Source organism: Oryctolagus cuniculus, chromosome 13, assembly GCF_964237555.1.
Source record: "Oryctolagus cuniculus chromosome 13, mOryCun1.1, whole genome shotgun sequence".
NCBI classification, from domain to species: Eukaryota; Metazoa; Chordata; class Mammalia; order Lagomorpha; family Leporidae; genus Oryctolagus; species Oryctolagus cuniculus.
Window position 1 is genome coordinate 64,519,439 of NC_091444.1, and position 15,534 is coordinate 64,534,972.

Here is a 15,534-nt window from a genome sequence, read left to right on the forward strand (position 1 = left end):
TTCTTTCTTAAAGCCAGTTTCATCTTACTTTCCACAAACACTGCTCTTGTCAGGGTCATCAGCAGCCTCCACATCTCTAACCCAGTGGTCACTTTTCAGTCACCTGACATGACCTATCAGCAGCCTTTGAAACAACTCAGCATGGCCTCTTTTTGACACTTTTTTTCCACTTGACTTCTCAGAGAAATTTTCTTTGATTTTCCTCCTGCTTCCCTAGCGACCCCTCCTCAGCCTCTTTTTTTATCATCATCATCATGATTTGCATTCACCCTTTGTCCTCTGCCTGTGATCCCTAAACTGCCCTTGGTCCTCATATTTCTATCATCCTTGTTGCTGTAACATAGACGACCAGTAGTCTTCTCAGACTGAACACATCCCAGACTAAATTCTTGATACTGTCATCCCTACCCCTGCCTGCTCCTTCCCCTGTGTTAACTTGTAAATAGCAATCATCTCCTTCCAGGCTTTCAGGTCACAGATTGTTTTGTTTTGCTTTGTTTAAATTTGAGAGTGCAGAGAGACAGAGCTTCTGTCTGCTGATTCACTCACCAAATGCCTGCGGCAGGAGCCAGGAACTCAGTCCAGGGCTCCTACCTGAGTGGCAGGGACTCACATACTTGAGCCATTGCCTGCTGCCTCCTAGGGTCTACATGAACTCCAGCTTCCTAGTTGGAGTTGGGTATCAAACCCAAGTACTGCAAACTGGGATGCAGGCATTCCAGCCTGAGTCGGGCTTTTTGTTTGTTTGTTTGTTTGTTTGTTTTAACCAAAGTGGGCTACAGGCCTTTTTAAAGTTTTCTTTTGATTAATATAAATAATAGATTTTATGTATTTCTTAGATACAATTTCAAAGATAATCATATTTCCCTCCCTCCATCAAACCCCTCCTTCCTTCCTTCCTCTTTTTTAATTTTTGCAAAAACCTAATTTCAATCTACTCTATAATCACAGGTTCATCGTAATAATGAACATGTAAAAAAGCAGAAAGACCACAGTTCCACAGGATATAAACAAAGTAAAAAACAACAATCAGATCATACAATGCCAGCCAGAGTCTTAACTACTAGGCTTAACCCCACCCCAAGGTCACAAATCATGATCTCATCCTTGAGTCTTCTTCTTGTGCAACCCACAACCAGTCTATTGGCAGATGCTGTTGACTGTACCTGAAAAGTATGTCTCAGCTCTAATCCCATCTCCCTGCTCCCGCTCTAATCCAGTCACCATCCTCTCCTTCCCAAACACACAATAGGTTGTTCCCATGGTCTCCCTGTTTTCACCCTTGCAACTCCATCTTCCACCACATTAGAATCCACCTGGCAGCCAGAGTGAGTGTTTAAAACAAGATATAAAACTTTATTATTCTTTTGTTTAAAACTCTCACTTGACTTCCTGTTTCACTCAGAATAAAATCCAAAACACTTACCATGGCCTAAAAATGTTGAAGTGATCTGATCTGGCCCCTGATGTCACCTACTGTCACATGAGCCTTCATTGCGCCCATGCCCACAGACTAGCCTCTTTGCTGTTTCATATGCTAAGAACATTTGTCACCTTGACATATGCTAAGGACATTTATCACCTTGATATCTATGTGGCTCTTATTTACTTAGTCTATAGTCAAGTGCAGTGTCACCTTATCAGAAAGCCTGTGACCCTGACCTGCCCACTCTGCTCTGTGCCTCCTATGTTATTATTTGTATTGTCTAGTAGATTATATGTGTACTTACTTATTACCTGAATCTTCCACTAGAAAGCAACCTCTGTGTGACTTTGTCACAGTTTTTGTTGCTTTACCCACAGTATCCAGAACAGCATACAATAAGTGCTTTTTGGAATAAGTAAACGGAAAAGAAAAAGCATTCCTTGAGCACCCATTGTCTACAAAGCTCTCTGTTAGGAGTTGGAACTATCACAGTAAATGGGACATGATTTCCAGAATTTATTAAGTTGCAGAGGATAAAGACAAGTGAACATGCAAATAAAGCAGTATGTTTAATTCTATGACAGAGCCGATAACAATGCCATAGAAACACATAGATTGACTCCCACCCAGCAAAACCTGGGGCTAAGGGGCATAGGGAAGGCTTCCTGGAAGAAGTGGTATCTAAACTGATATCTGTTGAGCAGGTGCAGATTATTTAGGCAAGGAAGATGGTGACAAAAGTGGGGGGGGTCACAATGACCCAGAGACAATCAGTGGGGTGCATTCTAGAACATGAAAGGCCATAAACCGCAGAGAAAGCTCTCCCTGGACAAAGGAGTTTCTTCTGGAAAGAATAAGTACGATCCAGATTGTGAAATAATCTTATAGCCATATTTTGTTTTCTCCTAAGGCCCTAGGGAGTTTTAACAAGGTTTTAAGCAACAGATAAGCAAAATGATATTTCTGCGTTTAAAAGACCGTGGTCACAGTAATGAGATAAGAATAGAAAGATAAATTGGGGGGACCAGTTTTGTGGTACAGCAGGTTAAGCTTCTGCCTGTGATGCCAGCATGTCATATGAGCATGGTTTGATCCCAGGCTGCTCCACTTCCAATCCAGCTCCCTGCTCATGATCCTGGAAAAAAGTGGAAGATGGTCCAAGTACTTGGGCCCTGGCCAGCCATATGGGAGACCTGGATGGAGTTCCAGGTTCCTGGCTTCAATCTGGCCCAGCCCTGGCCATTGCAGCCATTTGGGGAGCGAACCAGTAGATGGAAGATCTCACCACCACCCTCACTCCTGTCTGTAATTCTGCCTTTCAAATAAATAAATAAAAACTTTAGAAAGAGAAAGACAAATTGAAGATCTTAAATAGCAACTTTGAGTGTTGCTGTATAGAAATGCTGAAATCAAAGGAGTGCATGCAGTATGAAGTTAAAAGCCCTCATCTCTCAGTGTTCCCATTTCTCAAATAACTCACTATTGGCAAGCTTCTGTGACTTTGTCCAGACTTTTAAAAAAGGAAATATATAATGTGCCAGGCCAGCGTTGTGGTGTAACCAGTAAAACCTCCACCTGCAGTTCCAGCATCCCATATGGGGACCAGTTCAACTCTTAGATGCTGCACTTCCAATCCAGCTCTCTGCTATGGCCTGGGAAAGCGATAGAGGATGGCCCAATTCCTTGGGCCCCTGCACCCACGTGGGAGGCCCAGAGGAAACTCCAGGCTCCTGGCTTCAGATCAGCCCAGCTCTGGCTGTTGCAGCCATCTGGGGAGTGAACCAGCGGATGGAAGACCTTTCTCTGTCTCTCTCTCTCTCTCTCTCTCTCTCGTTCTCTCTCTCCCCCTCTGCGTCTCTGTAAATCTGCTTTTCAAATAAATAAATCAATATTAAATATATATATATGATAAGTATAATTTCAAAGCAATACATTAAATATTAAACTAATACCATTTCAACCACTGCCTAATGTCCCAGTGTCTGTGTATACTATTGCTGAGCTCACAACATGCCTCAGTTCTTTTGCTACTGTAAATAATGCTACAGAGAATACACATACACACCATATACAAGTATTCCTGTGCTCTAGATGACTAGATACAGAATTCTGAATCAGAGGTTATGTATTTTAAAAATTAATAAACTCTTCCCAATTACTTTCTTTCAAAGCTTGTCATGTCTAAACTTCTCCAAAAGTATTAGAAAAATGTCGGTTTTCATGAGATCTCTTTCATGTTTACCAGTTGTAGGGAAAAGAATGTGTGATTCTCATTTTATTACACATATCTTTATAATTACCCACTATGCCTAGTTTTTCTTGTTTATTGACCATCTTGTGTAGATTGTTTATTCATTCAGTGTAGACATTTCTGCTTTGGGTTTTTTTTTTTTTTAAGATTTTTATTGATTTTATTTGAGAGGTAGAGTTACAGACAGTGAGAGGGAGAGAGAAAGGTCTTCCTTCATTGGTTCACTCTCCAAATGGCTGCAACGGCCAGGACTGCATCGATCCGAAGCCAGGAGCTAGGCGCTTCTTCCCAGTCTCCCACACAGGTGAAGGGGCCCAAGCACTTGGGCCATCTTCTACTGCTTTCCCAGGCCATAACAGAGAGCTGGATTGGAAGTGGAGCAACCAGAACTAGAACCAGCGCCCATTTGGGATGCTGGCGCCCCAGGTGGAGGATTAACCCACTGCACCCCAGCGCCAGCCCCATGGGTTATTTGTCTATATTGATGCAATCTTTATTTATAAGTGTGTCTCTGACACATATTGCAAATATTTTCCCCAGTACCTTTGTGGAAGAAGTGTGGTATTTAGAATTTTTACTTTTATGTGGTCAAATTTGTGAATTCTGATACCATAATTTGAAAGGTCTTTCTAGTTATAAAAAAAATTAGCATGCAAGTTCATTATTTTTATAATTCTAATTTTTGTTGGTATATTTAATTCATCTGAAATGTGTATTTCATCTGGATATGGTTTGTATGAATTAGGAACCTAAATTATATTTATTTTTATATTTATTTTTCCATTGAAAGCCACTGTTGTTTCAAATCCTTCTTTTATTAGATAAACCTTTCCCACTGATCTGAAATGTCACCTTTAATATGTATGTATTCTTCACATTAACCTGATTTTGTTTCTAAGCTATTCTGTTCCATTAATCTATCTGTACTAACTCAGTATTGTGTGTGTTTTTTTTAAAGATTTGTTTGAAAGCCAGAGTTACAGCAACAGAAGGGGGAGAGGGGGAGAGAGAGAGAGAGAGAGAGAGAGAGATCTCCATCTTCTGGTTCACTCCCCAAATGGCCACAATGGCCGGGGCTGGGCCAGGTTGAAGCCAGGAGCTGGGAGCTTCTTCCAAGTCTCCCATGTGGGTACAAGGAGCCCAAGGACCTGGGCCATCCTCCACTGCTTTCCCAGGGACTTTAGCAGGGAATTGGATTGGAAGTAGAATATCCAGGACTGGAATGGGTGCCTATATGGGATGCTGGCGCTGCAGACAGAGGCTTAATCTCCTGTACCACAGTGCTGACCCCTCAATATTGTTTTGATTACTATAGCCTTAAACACCTAATACACAAAATAATTTACTAATTTTCATGTTTATTGACTGCCTTCACACAGTCACAAGAGAAGAGTCTTTTTCTAAATACCCAGAACTGTATGTATTGAACTACATTCAATAGATACTTATTAAATAGATGACTACGTATTTGCAGTGCTAGGTCTTACCTCCCCGGGGTATTTTATCTTTTCATTATTTTGTTTTCTCTAGTTAGTCTACTCAAATCTTTTATGTCTTTCTGAGTCAATTTTAGAAGTTTGCACCAAATTTTCCTTTTAAAAAAATCTCTTGATTTTTATCTAGATTTTTCTACTTCATTGGCAAAGGTTGTTCATTTTAACTTTTAATTTTTTTTTTTTGACAGGCAGAGTGAACAGTGAGAGAGAGAGACAGAGAGAAAGGTCTTCCTTTACCGTTGGTTCACCCTCCAATGGCCGCCATGGCTGGCGCACCGCGCTGATCTGAAGCCAGGAGACAGGTGCTTCTCCTGGTCTCCCATGGGGTGCAGGGCCCAAGCACTTGGGCCATCCTCCACTGCACTCCCTGGCCATAGCAGAGAGCTGGCCTGGAAGAGGGGCAACCGGGACAGAATCCGGCGCCCCAACCGGGACTAGAACCCAGGGTGCTGGCGCCACAGGCAGAGGATTAGCCTATTGAGCCGCGGCACCGGCCGTACTTTTAAAATTTTGTATGTACCCATATAATTATATTCTCTTTTTCATGTAAAATTTTGTTTATGCCCCACCTCCTTGTTAGTTTGGCTAGCAAAAGATGTTTATTATTTTTAGGATTTTTTCCCCTTCTTTGTTTTCTTTTCCTTTTGAGAACAAGTCTTAGATTTTATTTATCAAATCTACTTTCTTTTTTATTAAGTTCATTAACTTCAGGTTTTGTCATACTTGTTCACTTCTACTTCCTCTATATTATTTTGATAGTCTGTTACCTGCTTAAGTTAAATGATTGGCTCATTTGTTTTCAGTCCTTTATATTTTCTAAGCACTTAATGCTATAAGATACAAGCATAGGCTGTGACATTTTCTCTGTATGTCTTTAGCTGCATAGCACAAGACTCATACTATTCTATTCTCATTATTTTAAAAATAATTTTCATCTTTGATAATTTAGCAATATTTTAAGTCAGTAGTGTGATCAGTGAGAGACGATGGATTCTGTCCCGGTTGCCCCTCTTCCAGGCCAGCTCTCTGCTGTGGCCAGGGAGTGCAGTGGAGGATGGCCCAAGTCCTTGGGCCCTGCACCCCATGGGAGACCAGGAGAAGTACCTGGCTCCTGCCATTGGATCAGCATGGTGCGCTGGCTGCAGCGCACCAGCCGCAGCGGCCATTGGAGGGTTGAACCAACGGCAAAGGAAGACCTTCCTCTCTCTCTCTCTCTCTCTCTCACTGTCCACTCTGCTTGTCAAAAAAAAAAAAAAAAGCATATGGGAGGAACATCTAATCCAGATTTATGGGATCAGAAAACTAGGTGTGGAGGAAATGACTAGTAAACTGAAACCAGGGAGACAGTGTTTGTTTTAAATGAGCTTACTGGTTAGAATAGGGGATTGACAGGGTGGCATTATGGTGCAACAGGTTAAGCCGCCACCTGCGACACTGCTATGGGCACTGGCACCAGTCCCCGCTGCTCACTTCAAATCCAGCTCCCTGCTAATGTGCCCGGGAAAGTAGTGGCAGATGGTCCAAATGCTTGGGCACATACCATCCACATGATGGAGGTCCAAGGTCCTGGCTTTGGCCTAGCCCAGCCCTGGCTGTTGCAGCCATTTGGGAAGTGAACCAGCAGATGCAAGATCTTTCTTGCTCTCTGTCCTTCTCTTTCTCTGTAATTCTTCCTTTTAAATAAATAAAAATTTAAAAATAGGGGGTTGAGGTAGCATCCTGTGCTGAGTATATGGTATGTGCAAAGATACAGAATTTGCAAGAATATGGCAAGTTTGAAGAACTGAAACTAAATACCTAGATAATTGAGTTTGAGGCAAAGAGGGACAAGAGATGAACCTTCCTAAAGGAAAGAAGGACAATTGTCATGAAACAGTTTGGACATTAAAGATAACCAAAGGACCAGCTCTGTGGTGTAGTAGGCTAAGCCTTCGCCTATGGCACTGGTTTGTGTCCCAGCTGTTCCTCTTCTAATGCAGCTCTCTGCTTATGGCCTGGGAAATCAGTGGAAGATGGCCCAGGTTCTTGGGCCCCTCCACCCGTGTAGGAGACCAGAAGAAGCTCCTGGCTCCTGGCTTCTGATGGGCCCAGCTCTAGCCACTGCAGCCATTTGGGGAGTGAACGAGCAGTTGGAAGACCTTTCTCTCTCTGTCTCTCCCTCTCTATGTGTAACTCTGCTTCTCAGTAAATAAATTAAAAAAGATAACCCAAAAATAATACATTATTTTGTTTTGTGAGGTTCTAAATTCAATATATTATGCTGTATTATTATATATAGTGTATTTTTCTACACTATATACTATAGTATACACATACACACACACACACACACACACATATATCTCCTGCAATTACTTTCTCATTCAACACGGAGAAATATTTTATTATATCATCAACCCACATTTTTCTCCCCTCCCACCTTGTAATCTGGTGCATAGACTTATGATTAAGTAAATATAATTAGAATATAATTTATAAAAGTATTATTGATTTATTCAAATTCCAAATGTAAGATGCACAATCACAACATAACTCTGACTCTTTGAATTCACCTTCCACATTTCAGCCAGTCGTCTCCATGTGTTATTTGAAAATTAAAAAATATATACCCCTAGAGACTACATAGAGAGAATGTCTTGAAACCAAACTATGGAATCAAATAGAGCAACTGCAACTTGTACTATATATATATACACACATATATATATATTTGGTTCTATTCTATATATATATATATATATATATATATATATATATATATATATTTGGCAATAGAACCAAAGAAGTTAAGAGTTGTATACTCTACAACCTGCTCTGGTTTAGGCAGAATACTCTATTAAATGGAGAAAGTCGAGCATTATCAAAAATGAGTCTGCGAAAGTGGGCTCTGCTTTTTACCACGCCCTCTCCCCTATTTCTTTTGCCCAATTGCATTAGTCTTCTACGGTTAACAACAAAATACCATAGGCTGGGTGGCTGAAACAATAGGGACTTCTTTTCTCAGATTTCTTTTCCCAGCTCTCTGAAGACTGGGAGTTCATGATCAAGGTACCATCAGGATTGGTTTCTCACGAGACCTCTATTCCTGGCTTGTAGATGGCCAGTCTTCTTACTGTATCCTCGTGTGGCCTTCCCCCTCCCAGTTCCCAGAAATGTGTCTTCTTATATGGACACCAACCCTATTGGGTTAGGAACCGTGCTTATGATCTCATTTAACTTTAATTAATTCTTTAAAGATCAGATCTCCAAACATAATCATATTGGAGATTATTAGGCTTCAACATACAATTGGAGGGGAGCATAATTCAGTCTACAGTTCCCAATGATACTATTCCTACCATGCCAGTCCTCAGTTTTACTTAATACACTAACTCAAGCTCTTTTTTTTTTCTCTTTATAAAAGTGATATAGTGAATATAAGGAGAAAATGTATTCAGGAAGAAATGTGAATACAGTGAAGTGGGATAAAATTTCTTCAGTATTGTGTAAGGATACAGGCTCATGTCTACATACTCTATTTTTCTCTAAGTATATAAATACTCAATTATTAGGAAAAATATTTTGGTTAAAAGTACACTTAAATAAAACAGCATGGTTGATAATTAGTTAGAATTATACAAACTTTTCTCTCTTTTTTTCCAGATTATTATGGGAATATTTTGGTAAAAATGGAAAATAATATAATATTTTTTTTCAAGATTAATACTAGAGATGCAGTAAAGCTACATGTATGGCTAAGTGATACAACAAAAACATTATTTATGCTGGGTACATCAGGTGAAATATATCTCCTGAATGCTTTCAACAATGGCACAATACAAGCACTGGAATATCCCTTAAATCTGGAAATACAAAGTATAGCTTTTAAAACAGAAGATACATGCCCATACTTGGCATTTCATAATAATATTTTTCGTCGATTTTACATTTTGGACAAGAGAGATATCCTGAGACTTTGGGCTCAAATAGTCTATCCAGAAAATATTGGTCTGTATATTATTCTGGAAACTTATGGCCCACAAATATTAGAGATAAAAGAACACCTTCACTATGAAATTGCCTTAGGATACAGCATTAAAACTATGGTAAGTTAATACTTTAAGTTCATTTGATTTTAATAATAATAAAAGAATAATAATTATATTTTTATCAACAGATTTCCCTTATAGGTTTAACTGAGAAAATTAAGAAATGTGTGAGTTTTGAATAAATTACAATATGGTAAGCCATTAATTCCTGATCCACAATTTTCACTTTCAATATCCAAGGCCCCCTTGCCATCCAAAAACTTAGTATTTCAGAACTCTTAGATTCCACTTGTATTGTTTGCTCTGTCTTCATCTGTTTTCTGTTGACATGGATAATTTATAGAAAACAGAGGGTTATTCGGCATACAGTTCGGGAGGCTGGCAGGTGTAAGAACACGGCATTGGTATCTGGTGAGGGTCTTTCCACTGCATCGTAGCACAGCGGAGGGCATCCCGTGGTGAGACACAGCAGGCAGCCTGCGCAGATCTCTCTTCTAAAGCCACTCGTGCCATCGTGGGGACCCCATCTCCTTCTGACCTCATCTAGTGCTAATTACCTCCCAAAGGCCCCGCCGCAGATACTGTCAGCATGTGAGCTTGGGGATTAGGCTTCCAACTCGTGAGCTTTTCGGGGACACATTCAAACCACAACAACTTCTTTTTCAATGTGCAGCTTTTCAGTCGAGTGCTGGTATCTATTATAGTATAAAAAGTCGCCTCAAAACCTAAGGGCTTCAAACAAAATCCACTTCTCTGGGTCAACAATTTGTGCTCTGAGTAGTGAAGTAGTTCCGCTTGCTTTATCGGGGTTCACTCATGTGGCTTTGATCACCTAGTGGTTCATCTATAAATGCATGGTATAAAATGTGCTCATTTACATGTCACGTTGGTGCTAGCATTGGGTTACAGATCTAAAAGGCCTCTCTCTGCTCCGTGTGCAGAAGGTCTAGCCTGGAAGATAGATCTAGCTTCTGTTCATTGCAGTCTCAATCTGCAATGTAAGAGCAAAAGCTGCAAGGCCCCTTGAGGCCTAGGTTTGGCCACATTCTATTGGTCAAATCAGATCACAAGACCAGCCCTGATGCACAGGATGGCAAGACAGACTCCCTCTTATGGAGATACAGCAAAGTTACACTGCCAACAGACATGCATACAAGAAAGAGAGGAATTATTGTAGCCATCTTTGCAAGCAGTCCATCATAACAGATATAAACAGTCAAAAACTACACACATTATTTTATATATTGCTTTTCTATTTTTAAGACTTATTTATTTATTTAAAAGGCAGAGTTATAGGGAGAGAGGGAAAGAAAGAGAGAAGTCTTCCATCCACTGGTTCACTCCTCCAGATGGCCACAAGAGTCAGGGCTGGGCTTGGCTGAAGTCAGGAACCAGGAGCTTCTTCCAGATCTCCCATGTGGGAGACCACTGCTTTCCCAGGCCATTAGTAGGGTGCTAGATCAGAAATGGAGCGGCCAAGACTTGAATGGACACCTATATGGGATGCCAGTGTCATAGGTGAGGGTCTAACTTCCTACACCACAATGCCGGCCCCTATATATTACTTTTCTAGTCAATATTATAATATGAACAGTTTACATGTGACTTCCATTTCTTAAAAAAGATTGTGTAACCCAAGTGGCAGTTTCTATCCCCTCTTTCTCCCTTATTGTTTCAACCTACTTAAACTTATACAAGGAGACGTAAAAGTTCATGGAAAAATAAAATTAAAATATAAGCTTATTTTAGTTCAATAAATGTTGAAATGCATGCATATTAGAGGTTTTCAAAATCTTTAAATAAATTATGCATGGATTTGAAATATTTTTGCACCAAAATTAACTCATTTTTAAATTCCATTTAATATGAACTTCAAAAATGCCATCATAGTGGGCCTCTTATCTGATATGGAACAGAGGGAAGAGTTGAGTCACTTCCAAAGTCAGTTAAAGCAGAGAATCATAAAAAGTAAAACTGCTAAGTAAAACATTTTACTTTAACTTAGATAAATGAATGTATATCTCTTGGTGTTTTTTAATTAAAACAGACAACAGAATTCATGTGTTTCAAAGATACAGTTCTAAGAACATAAAATCCCCCTCCCTCCTAGTCAGTGTTGTAACATAGACCAAAGCCTCTTTGAAATAAGACCATTTAGTATACCTCCTCATCTCCTTTCTTGCACAGCCTTATCCATGAAATCATCTGAGTTTCTCTTTCAAATTTTCTTTGAAATGAAAAGCTGTTCAACTTCACTGATATAAATTTAAAAATCTCAAAATCATTAAAACTGTTGTAGTATGTCATTCCTATCAGTTTCTTTAACAAATACTTAACACAATGTTTGACAAACCCCTATATTTGTAGCAAAACAGACACACAGACATTTCTGTTGTTGTAGCTTTTGTTTTGATTTTTAAAATTTTCTGTCCCACATAGAAGGAGGGAGCACATGCAGTACTTGTCTTTCTTGTGTCTGGTTTCCTTCACCCAACCTTGCTGTCCTTTCAGTCTCTTGGAGATAAAAGGGAGCAAGGGAAAGCATGAGGACACGCCACGTACTGTAGTATTGCGGGACTTCTCTTGTAGGACCTCAACCCTCAAGGTCATGAGTGGGACTAAGAGGGTGGAAACTTAATCCAGCCTTCCAGGAGGTCTGTGGGGCCCTGGGGGCATGCTAGGCGAAGCAGTTCTCTTGAGAAGTTTGTTCTGAAGTCTGAGTCCGGTCGCCCACTCCCCTTTCTGGCCTTACCGTATGATCCTTCCCCTACACACACTCTGCCATTGCTATCGCCAGCCTCACCAGATGCCAAACCAATGGGGCCATTTGATGTTAGACTCAAATGTCCAAAACTGTCAGCCAAATAAGTCATTTCTCATCATAAATGTGGTTGCCTCAGGTATTTTGTTGTAGTGATGAAAAATTGGCTAAAACACAAAGAAATTGAAGTTCTAGATGTTTGTAGTTTGTATCTAGTATTTAAAAAAAAGATTTATTCTATTCATTTGAAAGGCAGAGTTACATAGAAAGAGGGAAAGGGGGGAGGGCCAGCACCATGGAGCAGTAGGTTAATCCTCCGCCTCTGGTGCCGGCATCCCATGTGGACGCCGGTTCTAGTCCCAGCTGCCCCTCATCCAATCCAGCTCTCTGCTGTGGCCTGGAAAAGCAGTGGAGGATGGCCCAAGTCCTTAGGCCCCCGAACCCGCGTGGGAGACCGGGAGGAGGCACCTGGCTCTTAGCTTCGGATCGGTGCAGCTCCGGCCTTTACGGTCATTTTGGGAGTGAACCAATGGAAGGAAGACCTTTCTGTCTGTATCTCCCTCTCACTGTCTGTAACTCTACCTCTCAAATAAATAAATAAAAATAAAAATCTTTATTAAAAAAAAAAAAAGAGGGAGAGAGGAAGGGGGGATCTTCCATCCGCTGGTTCACTCTCCGAATGGCCACAATGGTGAGAACTGAGCCAGGCAGACACCAGAAGCCAGCAGCTCCATTCTGGTCTCCCACATGGGTGCAAGGGTGCAGGACTTTTGGCTATCCTCTGGTAGCTTCCCAGGTGCATTAGCAGGGAGCTGAGTCAGAAGCAGAGCAGCCAGGACTCAAACCAATGCTCCAACATGGAATGCCTGCTTTGCAAGTGGCAACTTGCAGCTTAATTCATGCGCCACAGTGCCAGCCCCTGTAATCCTTTTAAAATTTCAAGGAGGAGGGGCCGGCGCCTTGGGTCACTAGGCTAATCCTCCGCCTTGCAGTGCCAGCACACCGGGTTCTAGTCCCGGTCGGGGCGCCAGATTCTGTCCCAGTTGCCCCTCTTCCAGGCCAGCTCTCTGCTGTGACCAGGGAGTGCAGTGGAGGATGGCCCAAGTACTTGGGCCCTGCACCCCATGGGAGACCAGGAGAAGCACCTGGCTCCTGCCATCGGATCAGCGTGGTGTGCCGGCTGCAGTGCGCCGGCCGTGGTGGCCATTGGAGGGTGAACCAACGGCAAAGGAAGACCTTTCTCTCTGTCTCTCTCTCTCTCTCACTGTCCACTCTGCCTGTCAAAAAAATAAAAAAGTTTAAAAAAAATTTTTCAAGGAGGAGGGCGGCACCGTGGCTCACTAGGCTAATCCTCCGCCTGCGCTGGCACACCGGGTTCTAGTCCCAGTTGAGATTCTGTCCCAGTTGCTCCTCTTCCAGTCCAGCTCTCTGCTGTGGCCCGGGAGGGCAGTGGAGGATGGCCCAAGTGCTTGGGTCCCTGCACCCACATGGGAGACCAGGAGGAAGCACCTGGCTCCTGGCTTTGGATCAGCATGGTACACCAGCCACAGCGTGCCAGCCACAGCAGCCATTGGAGGGTGAACCAATGGAAAAAGGAAGACCTTTCTCTCTGTCTCTCTCACCGCGGCTCACTAGGCTAATACTCTGCCTTGCGGTGCTGGCACACCGGGTTCTAGTCCCGGTCGGGGCGCCGGATTCTGTCCCGGTTGCCCCTCTTCCAGGCCAGCTCTCTGCTGTGGCCAGGGAGTTCAGTGGAGGATGGCCCAAGTGCTTGGGCCCTGCACCCCATGGGAGACCAGGAGAAGTACCTGGCTCCTGCCATCGGATCAGCATGGTGCGCTGGCCGCAGCACGCCAGCCACAGCGGCCATTGGAGGGTGAACCAACAGCAAAGGAAGACCTTTCTCTCTGTCTCTCTCTCTCACTGTCCACTCTGCCTATCACAAAAATAAATAAATAAATAGAGATAATATAATCTAAAAACAAATAAAAACTGATAAGCGAATAAAGTGAAATTACTGGAAAAGAGAGCAATATATGCAATTAAGTGAGTTACTGTGTACCAGCAAAATAAAAATTTTTTTCAAGGAGGAAATAAAAAGGTAAGGCTATTAAAAAACAGAATAAAGTTTTCCAAGCTCAGGAAATAAATGAAAAATAAAAATAGGAATATTGTAGAGAAAAAAGATGGGGGAGAGAAGCAATATTAATTTTAAAATATAAAATCAAAAGAAAAAACCAAAAATGTAATAATTGGGACTTGTGAAATAGAAAAAAATTTGGGGAAATGCTAAATATATTGTTTCTGTGACCTAGAGATTTTTAAAATTTTATTTATTTGAGAGACAGAACTAGATAGAGAGCTCCCACTCACTGGTTCATTTCCCAGTTGCCCACAATGACAGTAACATCATCCAGGTCTCCTATGTGGGTGGCAGGGATCTAACTACTTGATACATCATTGCTGCCTCCCAGGGTCCACATTAGCAGGAGGCTAGAATCAGGAACCAGTACCAGGCATGGAACTCAAATTCTGCAGGATGGGACGCAGGCATCCTAATTGGGGTTTTAACTGCTAGACTGCACACCTATTCCTTAAAGAAAGATCTAAATCAGTCTTGAGAGTGTAGTGTTCTAGGAGAGTTTGGATGACGGTGATCAACATTATGACACAGCCAAATGAAGGCGTTTTATGTGCCTGGATATGGAAAGCCAATTGCTGCTACAGTGGGCTCCTGGCTCCCAGTTTCCCTCCTTTACATAAACTTTTCCATTTTCCTTTTCAGGCGTTAGTGTTTTCTCAGAGTATAAACTATGAGGCAGTAGATGATTACTTCAAGCTGCAGTAAGTATGGCTTTTTAAAGGAACTTGGTATTAAATATAATGCCCAGATTATTAATTTGTAGGTATTCTTTTATTTAAATGTTAAGCCTCATATCCTTTTAACTATCCAAATCCCAATGTTGTTTAATGTTTGGAATACATGAAATTAGTATTTAAATGTATGAAATTGTAAAAAATTCTTGTAGTTCAATGGAAATGTGATCTATCTGAAGGTTCTCATTCATTCCAAAGATATTTTTTAAAAAAGGACTGTTAATTTAAGAATATTCAAGCATGTTTTATCACTAGTTACCATCTCAAAGTCTCTTCATACTGTCTTTATGAAAAGGAAGAACTCTGTTATCACAGAAAGTCTTTAACCTGAGTAGAATCACATGAAACACCGTCTTTGACTCTTGGGTAATATAGCACTTAAGCATTTAACTTCTGTAGGAAGACAACCAACTTGGAATTCTATTTGAAAGTGCTTTTATGAGCCGGCGCCGCGGCTCACTAGGCTAATCCTCCACCTTGCGGCGCCGGCACACCGGGTTCTAGTCCCGGTCGGGGCGCCGGATTCTGTCCCGGTTGCCCCTCTTCCAGGCCAGCTCTCTGCTGTGGCCTGGGAGTGCAGTGGAGGATGGCCCAAGTGCTTGGGCCCTGCACCCCATGGGAGACCAGGAGAAGCACCTGGCTCCTGCCTTTGGATCAGTGCGGTGCGCCGGCCGCAGTGCGCCGGCCGCAGCGGC

General features: G+C 41.8%; 1 protein-coding gene across 3 annotated transcripts in view; it reads left to right on the forward strand.

Moving 5' to 3' along the window:
* Nucleotides 1-15,534, forward strand: part of CATSPERE (catsper channel auxiliary subunit epsilon) — a 179,284-nt gene that overhangs the window by 97,985 nt on the left and 65,765 nt on the right. For all 3 annotated transcript variants that reach the window (XM_070055618.1, XM_070055617.1, XM_070055616.1), the window contains 2 exons: nucleotides 8,816-9,258; nucleotides 14,748-14,806. In XM_070055618.1, the coding sequence (XP_069911719.1) occupies nucleotides 8,816-9,258; nucleotides 14,748-14,806 (502 nt within the window). The remainder of the gene's footprint in view (nucleotides 1-8,815; nucleotides 9,259-14,747; nucleotides 14,807-15,534) is intronic.